This window comes from Suillus plorans (assembly GCF_016647745.1).
Source record: "Suillus plorans strain S12 chromosome Unknown HD556scaffold_96, whole genome shotgun sequence".
NCBI classification, from domain to species: domain Eukaryota; kingdom Fungi; phylum Basidiomycota; class Agaricomycetes; order Boletales; family Suillaceae; genus Suillus; species Suillus plorans.
In genome coordinates this window covers 171,190-183,780 of record NW_024537480.1, presented here as the reverse complement: position 1 = coordinate 183,780, position 12,591 = coordinate 171,190, and the positions used below count along the sequence as shown (strand labels likewise).

The following is a 12,591-nucleotide window of genomic DNA, read 5'->3' as shown; positions in this document are numbered from 1 at the left end:
GGATTAGCCAATATTATGACGCTGTTGAGTTCATTGTTGATAATCACGTGACTATTTGGATCTGTTTGTCACAATCAACCAACGTTCAAACTTGTTCATTTCTTTCTAAGTACATTCAGCCGGCGCTCTCCTCTCTTTGCATCTGTTTGAACTACATAACTGTAAGTGCTATTTGCCGTGTCATCTACTAATTTGAATATATCTATAATAGTCTCTCTTCACCATGGTGAAGTCTAAACAAACCTGCAAGAAGTCCACCGGTGGCACCGCGCCACGAATTGCCTTGTCGTTGCCGGCATCTACTGGAGCGGTCACTGCGCCGGGTGAGCTGAATGTGAGAGAGCCGTCTGAACACAACGAGGTAAGTGATTAGTTACCTACTATTTGCACTAACACGCGTCTTTATTTGCAGTTTTGTCTCATCTGCAGAGACGGTTCTGTAGGGGAAGATTGCCTCTTCCTCTGCAGCACCTGTCCGCGGGTGATGTGTTCAAACTGCATGAACATCCCGCCTGCCAGTGCACACGCGGTGCAGGCCGATGACGTCACGTTCGTCTGCATATCTTGCCATGTTGGCATGGAACGACACGGGCGCGCATCTCAGTCGCCCTATTTTGTAAGTTTTTTCGTTTATTTCATGCTAACTAACATTCACTTCATTTTATAGGGTTTTTACAGGAAGGGGCAACCGCTCCTTCCTTCATTCCTCCAAATTCGTGCTACGTTGGAGGTTTCACTCCATTCCCAACTGTCTTCGGCACCCACGCTCATGCTCCATCTCGTCCTCGTCGACCACGACGTCACCGGCGGCTGTTTCGAACTGGCCTCCGAATTCCTTCGGCCATACTTCCCCAGCGGAGGGTTTGAATTTCGGTCCATCGTGTTCGACATCGGCAATGCCTCAAAGATCGACGAGTACCGGTTGCAGGCGACTGCCATCATCCAGTCGCTGATGAGCTCCAACTGGGCTCGTGTCGTCGTCGCCATCACTAACCACACCGACAACGAGCATGGAGATCCATTTATTGGGTACGAGGGCAACAAGAAGTCATACGTTTCGGCACGCGTTCACTCTGTAAGTGGCATTTTTTTGACTAACATTGTATTTGCTCATTTGACACCAAAGGTTCTCGATGTTCTGCTTTCACCTTGGCATCCCCTGATTCATGGTGCCGCGGAATCATACTTATGGCTGTTTTCGTGTGGCGCGCTCATCAACAACGTCACTTCCTTTTCAGGCTTGCAACAGGCGGTCATAGAGTAAGTCCATTTGATCTTATCTTTGCAAATACTAACTAACCCTAACAGTCATCGCATCACAGCCACTATTGGCTTTAATGCTGTTCGTTTTCAGCCGAGTTTCGCCACCCACCTTTTGCTCGCATTCGCGGAGCTGGTCATCATCGAGTGTTTGCCCATTCACATCGTCTTCCCTGACATGTTGGGCCAGTCCTACAAACTTGGGCGCCACACTGACGTGTTCTTGCTGATGCCTGACAACTCAGGTTCATTGGCCGTTACCAAGTTCGCCTGGACGCATTTGAACTTCGCCCTGGGGTCAGTACCTGCCGGTCCAGTGCCCACAGTGTGGGTGGAGTAACGCCTGGTGTTCTGTCAACATGCACAAAGATTACATCTTTGAATGCAAGAATGGCCAATGTAGGAAAAAGTATGTATTCTCACAACCACCTCATTCCAGGATCCTTTTGCCAGGCAAAAGACCTGGCTCCTGCTGGATTTCGGTTGTCTTGAGGCCCATGCCTAGTGTCCCTGATGAGGATGAGGATTAGGATACAATTATTTTGTCTTAGCTTTTTCGTACATCCCTTCATGTTTCATTTTTCTTCATCTTACTTGATTAGATACCCTCACCGCTCAATGGAAGTATAACGTGTTTTGGATCTTTTTACCTGATGTGAATTTGTCTATTATCTACACTGTCTAACTCCACTCAATGGAAGTATAATGTGCCTTTAATCTTGTTACTTGATGTGAATTTGACCGTCTCAATATATCCAATTTGATAATTGATTCAAGATAAAATTGCAGGTAGGCTGGTACAGGCGGTAGGAGGGTGGCTAGCCGAAATTAATTTGAACACCCATGTTTATCAACAATAACGTGTGACTTTTATGAAAGTCACACGTTATTGTTGATAAACATGGGTGTTCAAATTAATTTCGGCTAGCCACCCTCCTACCGCCTGTACCAGCCTACCTGCAATTTTTATCTTGAATCAATTACGATGTCTACCGACTGGTCTATTGCCTTTAAGCCAATTCTCGACCTTCACTCTAAGGCCATTTTTGCTGCAGGTTCCTCATCTGTTGGAAAGCCTGTGGTGAGGAAGATTCGGAGGGCCATACTAGCTGCTCAAGACGAGCAAGAGGAACCCATTGCCTTGCCTACTTCCTTGAAAAAGGTCACAAAATTTTATACTGTACATGTATTTAGTTGTCTGATGATATACATAAATATTACCTACAGGCAATAAAAGAATACTATGCCAAAAGTCTCAAAGACAAGGAAGAGGCAGACGAACGTGAGGCAGCGAGTCGCCAAGAGAACCATCTTTCTATAAGAAACCCCTGTCTGAGTGGGACGTAGCACAGAAATTATTTAAGCAGGAGATCGACTCATATGACAAGGCCCAACAACAGAGTAAAGGCTTGGAGTATTCAATCAAGTACCGCACTGGGAATGCCAGGGAGTGGTTCAACAACATGACACCTTCACAACAGCAGGAGGTCAAGTTTGCCATGAAGAAATGGAATGAGGAGGGGGCACCAGAAGAAACTCAGGCAATGTAAGTTTTACTTCAAATCTACAGTTATTCCAGTCTAACACTTTGGCTTGAGATATCGTAAGAATAACCTCAAGAAAATTCTGGAAGATTTTGCAGAGCAAATTCAGCGCACCATGTCATATCCCGTGTTCTGGGTCCGGACCTATCACACTCATCATTTCCGGATTTCCGGATCCGGCCGACTTCTATGTATTGTCCGGATCCGACCCGCGTCTAACTTCCGTGCCTTATCCCTTTGGTATTTCCCTTATCAGTTAGTACACTTTATTTTCCGTCCCTTATTCATTTCCGTCTTCATTTTACTAAGTTCCGATAAACTAGTGATAGTCGTCCCATATGTTTTCTCCATAGCTTTACATAGCCTCGCACTGCACTCACTGTTCTCCGTTATGTCCTCAGTAGTATATAAACCCTGTACAGTCTCTGTAGTTTCCTCAGTTCAAATATCATCTTAGACTCTGCTCATTACCTCCTCCGTCCGACTTGAGTTATCCTCTCGTCGACCTCCGCTCGTCTTAGGATTGATTCCTATAGACTTGTCACCTCCGCCTCTACCTTTGGTAGTCCTCCGCTGTTTCCTTTCTAGTTCGGACTTCGTCCGGATTAGTCTTATCTCTTGTTCCCAAACGTCCGCCGGAATTCCCGTGCATCGGACATCGCCCAACGCCCTCCGGACATCGTCCGGTAACCTTCGGACATTGTTCGACAGCCTTCAGAAGTTAGGGGCACGTACTCGGGTAAGGGGCACAGCGCACGAGCTGAAGCCAAGCCCTTCGGATCCGACCCTTGAGCACATTCTTAACAACCATGGGTTGTTGCATAGTAATGCTTGTTAGTCATAAGAAAAAAGCTAGTCAGACATTGTCCATCAGTCTGTAAGTCATCAAATCAACATGGAAATCTCAAGACTAACTAAACTACTATAGACACGAAACTACGCCTCAGAATGCCAAGAAAATTTTTTCTGTGAGCTCGAGTGGTATCAAGGAGTGGGCTGCAAATGGATTTGAATCCTTCGGAGAATGGTCTAAGACTGAATTTTGTATGTGTTTCATTTGATTTTAAATATCATGCTCACTGACTATTAAATTGATAGACCCTTCAGAGGATTCAGACCATGTGGTGTAGAGACTGACATCTCTATGGCCTCGTAGAGGTCTAATTTCCGATGCATGTTGAATGCTAATCATTATCTGAATCATTCCCTATCATATCCGACTCAATACGCACCAAACCCGAAAACATCGGACATCGGACATCGCATCAGACTATCGGACTTCACTTGTACTCGTCCTACCTATGTCCTGCCTCATTGCGCTAGCCCCCACTAGGTGCGTAGTTACTTGTTTTCCCATCGCTAACATTGTAGACCACATTATTACATGTCTGCAGCACCTCATGTCTTATTACATAGGACATCGGATCCGAAAATATTGCGCTACTACTTTCGCCTATAGGGTTCCGGACTTCTACGTATCTACATAAATACTGGACTCCCCATAGCATTACCATCATCCAAGTAGAGGGGAGCAGTTCCCCGACGCTTAGTGGTCAAACCCGATATTCGTAGTTCTTAGTTGATATTGCGAATATCATCGCTCTTTTCATTATCCGTATCAGTCATTGTTATTATTGCGCACACCGCTCGCTCTTCCGATGCTTGCTATAGCGTTACTATTAGTTTCCGACACCCCGAACCCGATGTAGAAACAACAATACTGAGAGGAACAAATGAATGCTCCAAACTGTATCTATAATGTTGTGAGGTCGCGCGTTGCCTAGTCTGCTATTCTTGAGAAGACAAGTACGTTCGACCCTAAAGGGGAAGCGAGTGCAGCAAGGTTCTAGGAGTAGGCGCTGAAGGCGCTACTGGTCAGCCAATGCGAAGTGCGAGAAAGCGCGCAGGTGCGCGCGAGGCGCGGGAAAGCGAAGGTACGCGCGAGGCGCGGGAAGCGCGCGTGAGCGGAGACAAGTGAGAGTAAGTGTGAGTTTGCTTAAGTGGTGATTAGATGAATAACAAGAGATACGAGCGCGAGGTGTCAAAGAATAGATTGCAACTATATTCTCTAGGTGGTAAGTGGGTAAGTGGGAGGTAGAGTCTAAGTTGGAAAAGTTCCCTAATAGTATGTAATGCTGGCGCTTATATACGGCGCCTAAGCGCTGTCACGCGGAGCCGAAGCGCTACCGAGTAAGGTATGTAAAGATATATGTATGTAAGTAAGGGTCCATGATATAAATAAAGGTGGAATGATATGTAAATAAGGGAGATGGAAATACACGCACTAGAGAGCTTGGTGGACAGTGGATGGATGCTTCCGGAAAGCTGGCGCTATAGGGCGACCAAGCGCGGGAAAGCGCGCGCACGTATACATCGTAAAGCGCGGGAATGGTGCGCGCATGGCGCGCGTTGCGCTCCCTAGTGAATACTGCCATATCACACCATGAGAGGCATGAGTCTCTACACCGAACCCGATAACCCGAAACCCCGAAAACATCGGACCCAACGCTTTTGCATCGGACATCGTAATTATACCTTTGGACATTGTTTCCCGTGCTCGGACTATTGACCCCACATCACTCACTTACCCCCAAGACTATTCCCAGACTGCAGACCCCTGGGTCGAACGCACTTGTCAGGCAAGTATAGCAGACTAGGCAGTGCAAAGACCACAACACAAATATAGATACAGTCTGGAGCTTCATTAGTTCCTCTCAGTATTGTTGTTTCTACAGCGGCTTCAGACTGTGAGGATGGACCTGTCTTACCTGAAATCATAGTAGATGATGAGGGGTATGCAAAACTTCCTCTTCGTGATGGTATTGGCCTCAAGGGCCAACACGAATTGATTAGAAGTATCTTTCATACTTCATACAGTAAGATCTAACATCTTCAATATGTGCATGACATTTGATTGACTCAATGGTTTGTAGAAGTCTGCACAGGTGGCTCTAGACCTGTACCTTGGGGCGTGATAACTGCCAGCCCGTCCAATTATTTGGAACCTGGTTCAGTTCCCACAGGATTTGTGGTCAAAGACCCTTCTCATATGAAGACAGAGGAGGTAAATCGTCTATGGATGCATTGGGAACGACGTTCTGCTACAAATCAGAAGCTAGTTGTCTTTATTAAGGCCAAGGATGCTGATATTCGGGTCACTGGGAAGTCCAAGACGAAAGTAGTGAGCACCCTAGACTTAGATGAAGAAGATCAAGGCCAGCCGGCTCCATTTGCCTCTCATTTCACAGAACGTACAACACAGCCGGCCGCTCATGAGACAACACCAGATGATGTTGCCATCAATGACCGATACACATTTTTAGAAACCCTTAGCAAGAATGAAAACTACTTGGAGCTTGTGGACGCCACTAGGGACCTGGCAATATTAGCCAAACAGAATGTTAGTGTCACTTGGTGCTGTTTTCAATTTTATGGCTTATATGTCCAACAGCCAATTTCAGAGCGACACCAAGATTTGCCTACCTGGGCTGACTGGTCTTGGAGCGAAAATTATCTTTCCGAGGACATTCACACCTCATATGCGACATTGATGGCCAGCTTAAACAAGCTACAGACCTGTCCAATCTCAGGGCCATCATCGGCAATGCCAGTAATACTAGGAATTGGGCTCCTCTATAGGGAGTCTAAGCGTGTGATAGAGTATGAGGAAGACGAGGCTGATCCCAATACCCCTTTCTACCTACCTCATTCTGCTATTGATCTACAGTTCTTGGTCGCTCTGGATGAGGCTGTCCGGGAAGTCTTATTCTCAGTTGTTGGTCAGATTGAGAGGCTGAACAAAGAGGGACTCAGTGACGAGGTTGAGGATGAGGAGATGAGGATGGTGGTAGAGAAGGAAAGGCATGAGGTTGAGGAGAAGGATGTTGAGTCAGAGGAGAATGTAGTTGGGGGAGAAGAACAGCAGGAGCAGGAGGTTGAAGAGGTGGTGCAGAAAGGGAGGAAGAGAAAAATTAACCATGCTTCATCAAGTAAGTCCAAGAAGCCTAGGACTGAGCCTGTGGTTCGTAGATCAGGTAGGGTGAGGCAACCCTCTAAGAGATCCCAGAAGATATGATCTTGTATCCTCCATTGTCTTCATTGCTAGTCAATCTTGTACAGTAATTACATATGCTTGTCTAGACTCTCGCACTGCCTGGTGATAAGTTATGACTTGAGTATAAACTGGCTTTCCTCGCTCTATGTACATATATATTGGCCAGCCTGACTCCTACATAGGTAAATGCAGGACGGCCGGTATGCTAGTTTAATACCTGCAAACAGGCCAGCCTGGCTCCTACATAAGTAAATGCAGGACGGCCGGTATGCTAGTTTAATACCTGCAAACAGGCCAGCCTGGCTCCTACATAGGTAAATGCAGGACGGCCGGTATGCTAGTTTAATACCTGCAAACAGGCCAGCCTGGCTCCTACATAGGTAAATGCAGGACGGCCGGTATGCTAGTTTAATACCTGCAAACAGGCCAGCCTGGCTCCTACATAGGTAAATGCAGGACGGCCGGTATGCTAGTTTAATACCTGCAAACAGGCCAGCCTGGCTCCTACATAAGTAAATGCAGGACGGCCGGTATGCTAGTTCAAAACATACAAACTGGCTAGCCTTACCCATACATAGGTAGATGCAGGGCGGCCGGTTTGCTAGATTAAGACCTACATACTGGCCAGCCTGGTTTCTACTGAGGTAGAGATATGGTTGGCCAGTATAATCTTAATCCCACATATTGGGCCACCCCACGTCTGCCTATGTAGAAGAAAGGCTGGCCAGTTACAAATATAGATGTGAAACAGTCAGCATCCTAATACACCAGCAAGCCTTGATATTGGTATACCTACAGCCGGCAGTTGTCTTACATCTACTGGCTGGTCATGCTTTTACAATAGTATGGTAGTGTATTATACATGTGGACTACTACTATACAAGGCCGGCCAGCATGTATTCTACATAGACCGGCCGGGGACTGGCTGGCCATGATTCTACAGGGTTTTGGCACATCCGGGGCACTGGTTCTACATGGGAAATTGACTGAAGTATGTGCTTGTTTCATCGGTTATGGAAGACGAAAATTGACCTGTGCGTGAAGTTCGTCGGTCAATATTAATATCCGATAATGCCTGTTGTTATGCACCCGCGCTAATATGCGCATTCGAATGTCAGACGGACTCTGCATCTCCCAGAGAAATTGACATTGGCATTGGAGGCGGCTTGTTTAGGGCGTCTGGTATTGGCTAGCTGTAAGTTAAGTTATTTACCCCATTCCACTACTCTCGACGACATATGCTAGGCTGACCATCGATACAGCAACGCTCACGCGTCCGCCGTCCTCAAGCATTAATAAAATTGCTCAATTATCGATTTGCGTCTGGACCTAGGCTTTATTTACCCCGACCCCACCCGAGAACGATACGCCTATCTATCACTCAAACTACGTATTTCAATGCTGAAGGTAAGCATTTTTGTGGGCCTTCGTCTAGGATATGCTCTTCCTACCTGCAACACACTTGTTTTCCTCTTTTGATCCACCTACATGGACAGCCCAGATGGATGGTGATATCCCTGAAGAACCATCGCTTTATCAGCCATCTCGGCTTCCACAAATCTTGGTTCTCGTTTTCAAAAACAGAATATTCCCCTCGTATTCCATTTGCCCGAGTCCACCAACTGATCTAGATGGATGAGCGAGGCCGTTGGGAGACCAGGTGTCTGAACCGATATGCTACTGACGGTGACAGTGATTAATGACAATGGTGTCAACAATTGGGTCCGTGTCATTACCTGGTTCGATGCTTCACGCTGACAGACGTGCAACTTTCTCTATGGGTATCAACAGATCACAAGGACCCGAAAAAAGCTAATGCAAGATTCTACGATCACTGAAACTTCCTTTTCTTCGTTGTTTGTCCTCAGACAGACGATAATCAAGGAATTTCTTATTTTGGGGTTATCAACTGTCTGAGCTCAGACGCTACTTTTATTTTCCTAGCTCACAGAACTTTCACATTGTGTTCACATACCTGGCCCAAATTATTGCAGAAGAGGATAGCAGGACCGATGTACTATTGACCGCATCTGTGTTTCTACAGCCACTATCGCTTCTCACGTTTTTTGTACTCAGACACTTGGTGCAGTGGTGATACTTGTTCAGGTGCGCTTTACTCCCCGGTCAGGCGTCCATGTCAGGAGTCAGTACACCTCATCTCCTTGTCATGTGGATACGTGATAGATGATTAGTCGAGCTGTAAGCCCCTTAAACCCATGATACTCCATATCGCTGAATCATGCTCGAACTCAGGCGATTATTGTCGACGACATGGCTTGCTGACAGTGGTCAGCTTTGAGTTGGTTCAATCACATGGTCGACGCTCACCTCCAGGGCATCGACACCTTACTTCGACCCTTCACGCATGATTTGGTGCTCTTTCTCTGGCCCAGATTGATGACATCCAGGCATTCTGGCCGATCTGACTGATTATCAGCCTGACACACTCAGGTCACTTCTTCTTTTGCTCTGCTCGGACACACGATAGACCCAGCACAAGCTGATCAAAGTACGTATGTCAGAATATCGTGGTGGGCGCCTTACTGATACCTCTCAGGTGCACTTGATGGCTTTCGGCTTGAAGCCCCGAATCTCTTCTAGGCAACGCTACTTCTACTATAGAGTTATTGGTATACATATTTCACGGTCCAATTTTCACGGTACAGTGATGTTTGCCTGTATAATTTGATGAGTGAAGAAGTCCGTTCTAATAGAATTCGCGATCGTCTTGAACCAAATATGTGTGTTTTGTCAATTCGGTCGATCTAGATAAATGAAAATGGAATATCAAAATCGGCGATCTAATTCCCGATAATATACTTTGTGTCGTCGTCCTAATGTGCGTATTCCAGGATTTGTGTCATTCAATGCCTTATCTAGACCGGCCGGCATCTAGATATCTATTCGAGGCCATCATTTTTTCATCCATCGTGCTCCCCGCTATTCCTGGAATAGCCGCTCTCTGGAACTTTTCTTTATTCTCCTCATAATCATCCTGAGTTGGTTTATGCGGTCACCGACAATATTAATCACAACCCGCTTTCTTTATTGGTCGTCAAGACATCAATGGTACCCTTCAATGTTTCCTGCAACACACATTTTGATCAATCTTGCCCGTTTTCCCCGTTCTCTACATCCTATCAGACACTTCATTCAAGTGATCAATTGAATTTGCTTGCCGTTCGGCGCTTTACTCTAATGGTCGTGCTTAGAAAGGACTCCGACAGAATATCTTGGTCGATGCCTCATGAGTAGTTTGATGAGTACGCTTGAGACCTTCTGACTTGAAGTTCCGATTCTCTAATTCTCCACTCCATGCTCAGAAGACTTCGTCTCCTTGCCGTGCTCATCCACGGACATCTGGACAGCCGCTAGTCACACCAGGAGTCTGCACAATTCATTCGTTTTCATTCTCCGTAGCCCAGATAAGGGAAATCGCATCTGAGCACCGATGAGTTGTCAGCTATCTGGCTTCACGCTTTGCAGTCACTTTGATCTGTATGTTCAGACAACGGAACTCCACAAATGCGCAGAATCTGCTGCCAGGACACTTTCACGATTCTCGTTATTGTCTTTTAATATCGGCCATCAGGGACCAGGTCGGTTGCTAGACGTTCCGGATAGTTTCAGTTCGTTACTTGGTTCAAACGCGAGTACTCAACAAGAAATAGGTTTGCTTATCAAACATACTTCGATACCTTACATGTTACATAGATATATATCTGGATCCTCGACCAAATTTCTCGTCCCTGCAGACCACTCGGTGAGTATTTTCCTACACAGTACTGCTAGTTGATACGTGTACACGCTCCTGGAAAACAATCGACATCATGCTAGTTTCTGTGTCGGAGGCTGCTACGAGTTTGGCGTGGTATCCTCGAACGCTAAGGATGAGGCGTGGTCCCAACACAAACATCTGCAGGACCAATAAAATTGGAAAAGCACCATAGAGTGTCACAGCTCCAATAGAAGTTGATCTCTATAGAATCGATGAGCAGTGGTTACACACGAATGTCAGCAACAGGTCAGCGCACCTGGAGTTCTGGAGAGATATAAGCAAGCTGCAGGCAAGAGACGCAAGCAAAGCTAACACACGCGGAACTTGAGCAGAACAATATAACTGTGTTCATATTACAAGCTCACCTTGCAAAATAGAAAACGTGGGATTGTATCAGCACTATGAAAGAGTCCCCGATAGTCGATCGTGTTGATGGGCCGAGTCGTCGCAGGCCACGAAAGTGTTTCACAGCAACCCAAACTGAAAGACACAGTGCGAGGACCTCCCAAACAGTGTTGAGCATCCAAACCATTGAAAACAGAAGCTGCTCGTCGCCTTCCATTCCATAACCGCACATATACGTGCCAGAGAGTATCAACTCCTCTGGGGTTTGTTCAATGAACTGTGTTCGTCGACTCAACAAGTGAAACTTACCTCCTACAACGTACTTGAGGTCTATTGCCGTGATTACTACACAGGCGATGTTTAGCGCCAGGAAGATAATAAGAAGGAAGATTAGCATCGTTGTAGATCCCTGGTACATAGCATGCAACCGAGCAATCATGATGACTTGCATCATGTGTCATTCGGGTCAATATCCCCGAAGTATTGAAGCTGGGCGACTCACCGCCCAACATGGCAGCTATGACCACATTTGTCCCATTCTGTGCGTATTCCATAATTATGCCTGAAACACTCAATTAGTGAGTACCATCGTACTAGGATCAAACACTCATACTCACACCTATCGAGTCACTATATTGAGCCAAGTCAATGAATGGTTGGAATCAAACTCACTCCTAAAATATGAGCGCATTCATTGCATAGGAATGAGATGGTTATTTAATACTCACTGCATCTGTCAGCTGGACCAATGGTATACTTGCTTTGGGCTGCCGGTCAGAAAGAAATCGGACACAGTGCGTACTAGACATACGCAGAACGCTGATGCTGGCAATGAAAGATGGGGTATCAATACAGCATCAACTTATTGGCCACAATGACGTACGCAGAATATGGTATTCCAATGTAGCGTACCTAGAACATTATGAAGTCAAAACAAGAATGCCGTTATAGCACAACATGAGGTACGAACAACTAGATACAGTACAGTCATGAGCGACCGGCGTTGCCTCTATCGCTAATTCATCAAACTGTCCTGTTTTTCTTCTGATACGACTCTTGTTACTCACCCAGATCAGTTCAATCTATGAAACCTCACTTAGCGAGTTTTCCGCTCCGGAGTCCGCCGTTGACATCGACGTACCTCTTGGCCGAGTGTTAAGACTGGAAATATCATGAGAATATGAGTCATTTTCAAGTTAGAAGACTGTCCCACTCACCCCAATCATATACCACCACGACACCCGCAGCAACTGCGAAACCACCAGCTCATGTTCAATAAATATAGACATTTTGCTGTAACGAACCTTTCCAATAGCTGAGAAACATCGAAAAATTGATTAGCGGCCAGAAAGTGGAGTCATTTGAAACTATAGTCATGTTTGAGGGGTACCGGTGAGCGGTGAGTGCTGAGCGGGGAGTATTGGCAGTACTAGTGTCGGTCGTACTAGATATACCATCTTTTACTAAAGATAGGCTTCACTCATGCCACCATGATAATGTAACATTTCTGTGATCTCATCAACATTCCTTGACGCCTGGACACACGTACGATCAGTATGGTTACCTCCACACATCGAGGTACAGATGCATAGGTTAGTATTGATCCTTGA

At 46.0% G+C, this 12,591-nt stretch overlaps 3 protein-coding genes across 3 annotated transcripts; 2 read left to right on the top strand and 1 right to left on the bottom strand.

The window, feature by feature from the left end:
• Positions 1-110: 110 nt before the first annotated feature.
• HD556DRAFT_1313676 (uncharacterized protein) lies at positions 111-2,867 on the top strand (the record flags this gene model as incomplete). The annotated part of the gene is made up of 12 exons (XM_041300838.1): positions 111-161; positions 212-361; positions 413-616; positions 668-1,075; positions 1,127-1,260; positions 1,309-1,557; positions 1,578-1,669; positions 2,050-2,105; positions 2,189-2,440; positions 2,488-2,542; positions 2,608-2,806; positions 2,831-2,867. Coding segments are annotated over 12 exons (1,887 nt in total), but the record flags the coding sequence as incomplete, so codon positions are not given.
• Positions 2,868-5,073: 2,206 nt separating this feature from the next.
• HD556DRAFT_1313675 (uncharacterized protein) lies at positions 5,074-6,964 on the top strand (the record flags this gene model as incomplete). The annotated part of the gene is made up of 5 exons (XM_041300837.1): positions 5,074-5,195; positions 5,523-5,680; positions 5,738-6,204; positions 6,256-6,793; positions 6,945-6,964. 5 exons carry the CDS (start codon positions 5,074-5,076, stop codon positions 6,962-6,964), a joined length of 1,305 nt encoding a protein of 434 aa, XP_041153695.1.
• Positions 6,965-10,633: 3,669 nt separating this feature from the next.
• Positions 10,634-12,358, bottom strand: HD556DRAFT_1449969 (uncharacterized protein; the record flags this gene model as incomplete). The annotated part of the gene is made up of 13 exons (XM_041307688.1): positions 10,634-10,837; positions 10,893-10,944; positions 11,002-11,239; positions 11,291-11,425; positions 11,484-11,543; positions 11,710-11,748; positions 11,793-11,806; positions 11,865-11,893; positions 11,952-11,990; positions 12,049-12,063; positions 12,123-12,142; positions 12,199-12,231; positions 12,286-12,358. The coding sequence occupies 13 exons, from the start codon at positions 12,356-12,358 to the stop codon at positions 10,634-10,636; spliced, it is 951 nt and encodes a 316-aa protein (XP_041153694.1).
• Positions 12,359-12,591: the final 233 nt, after the last annotated feature.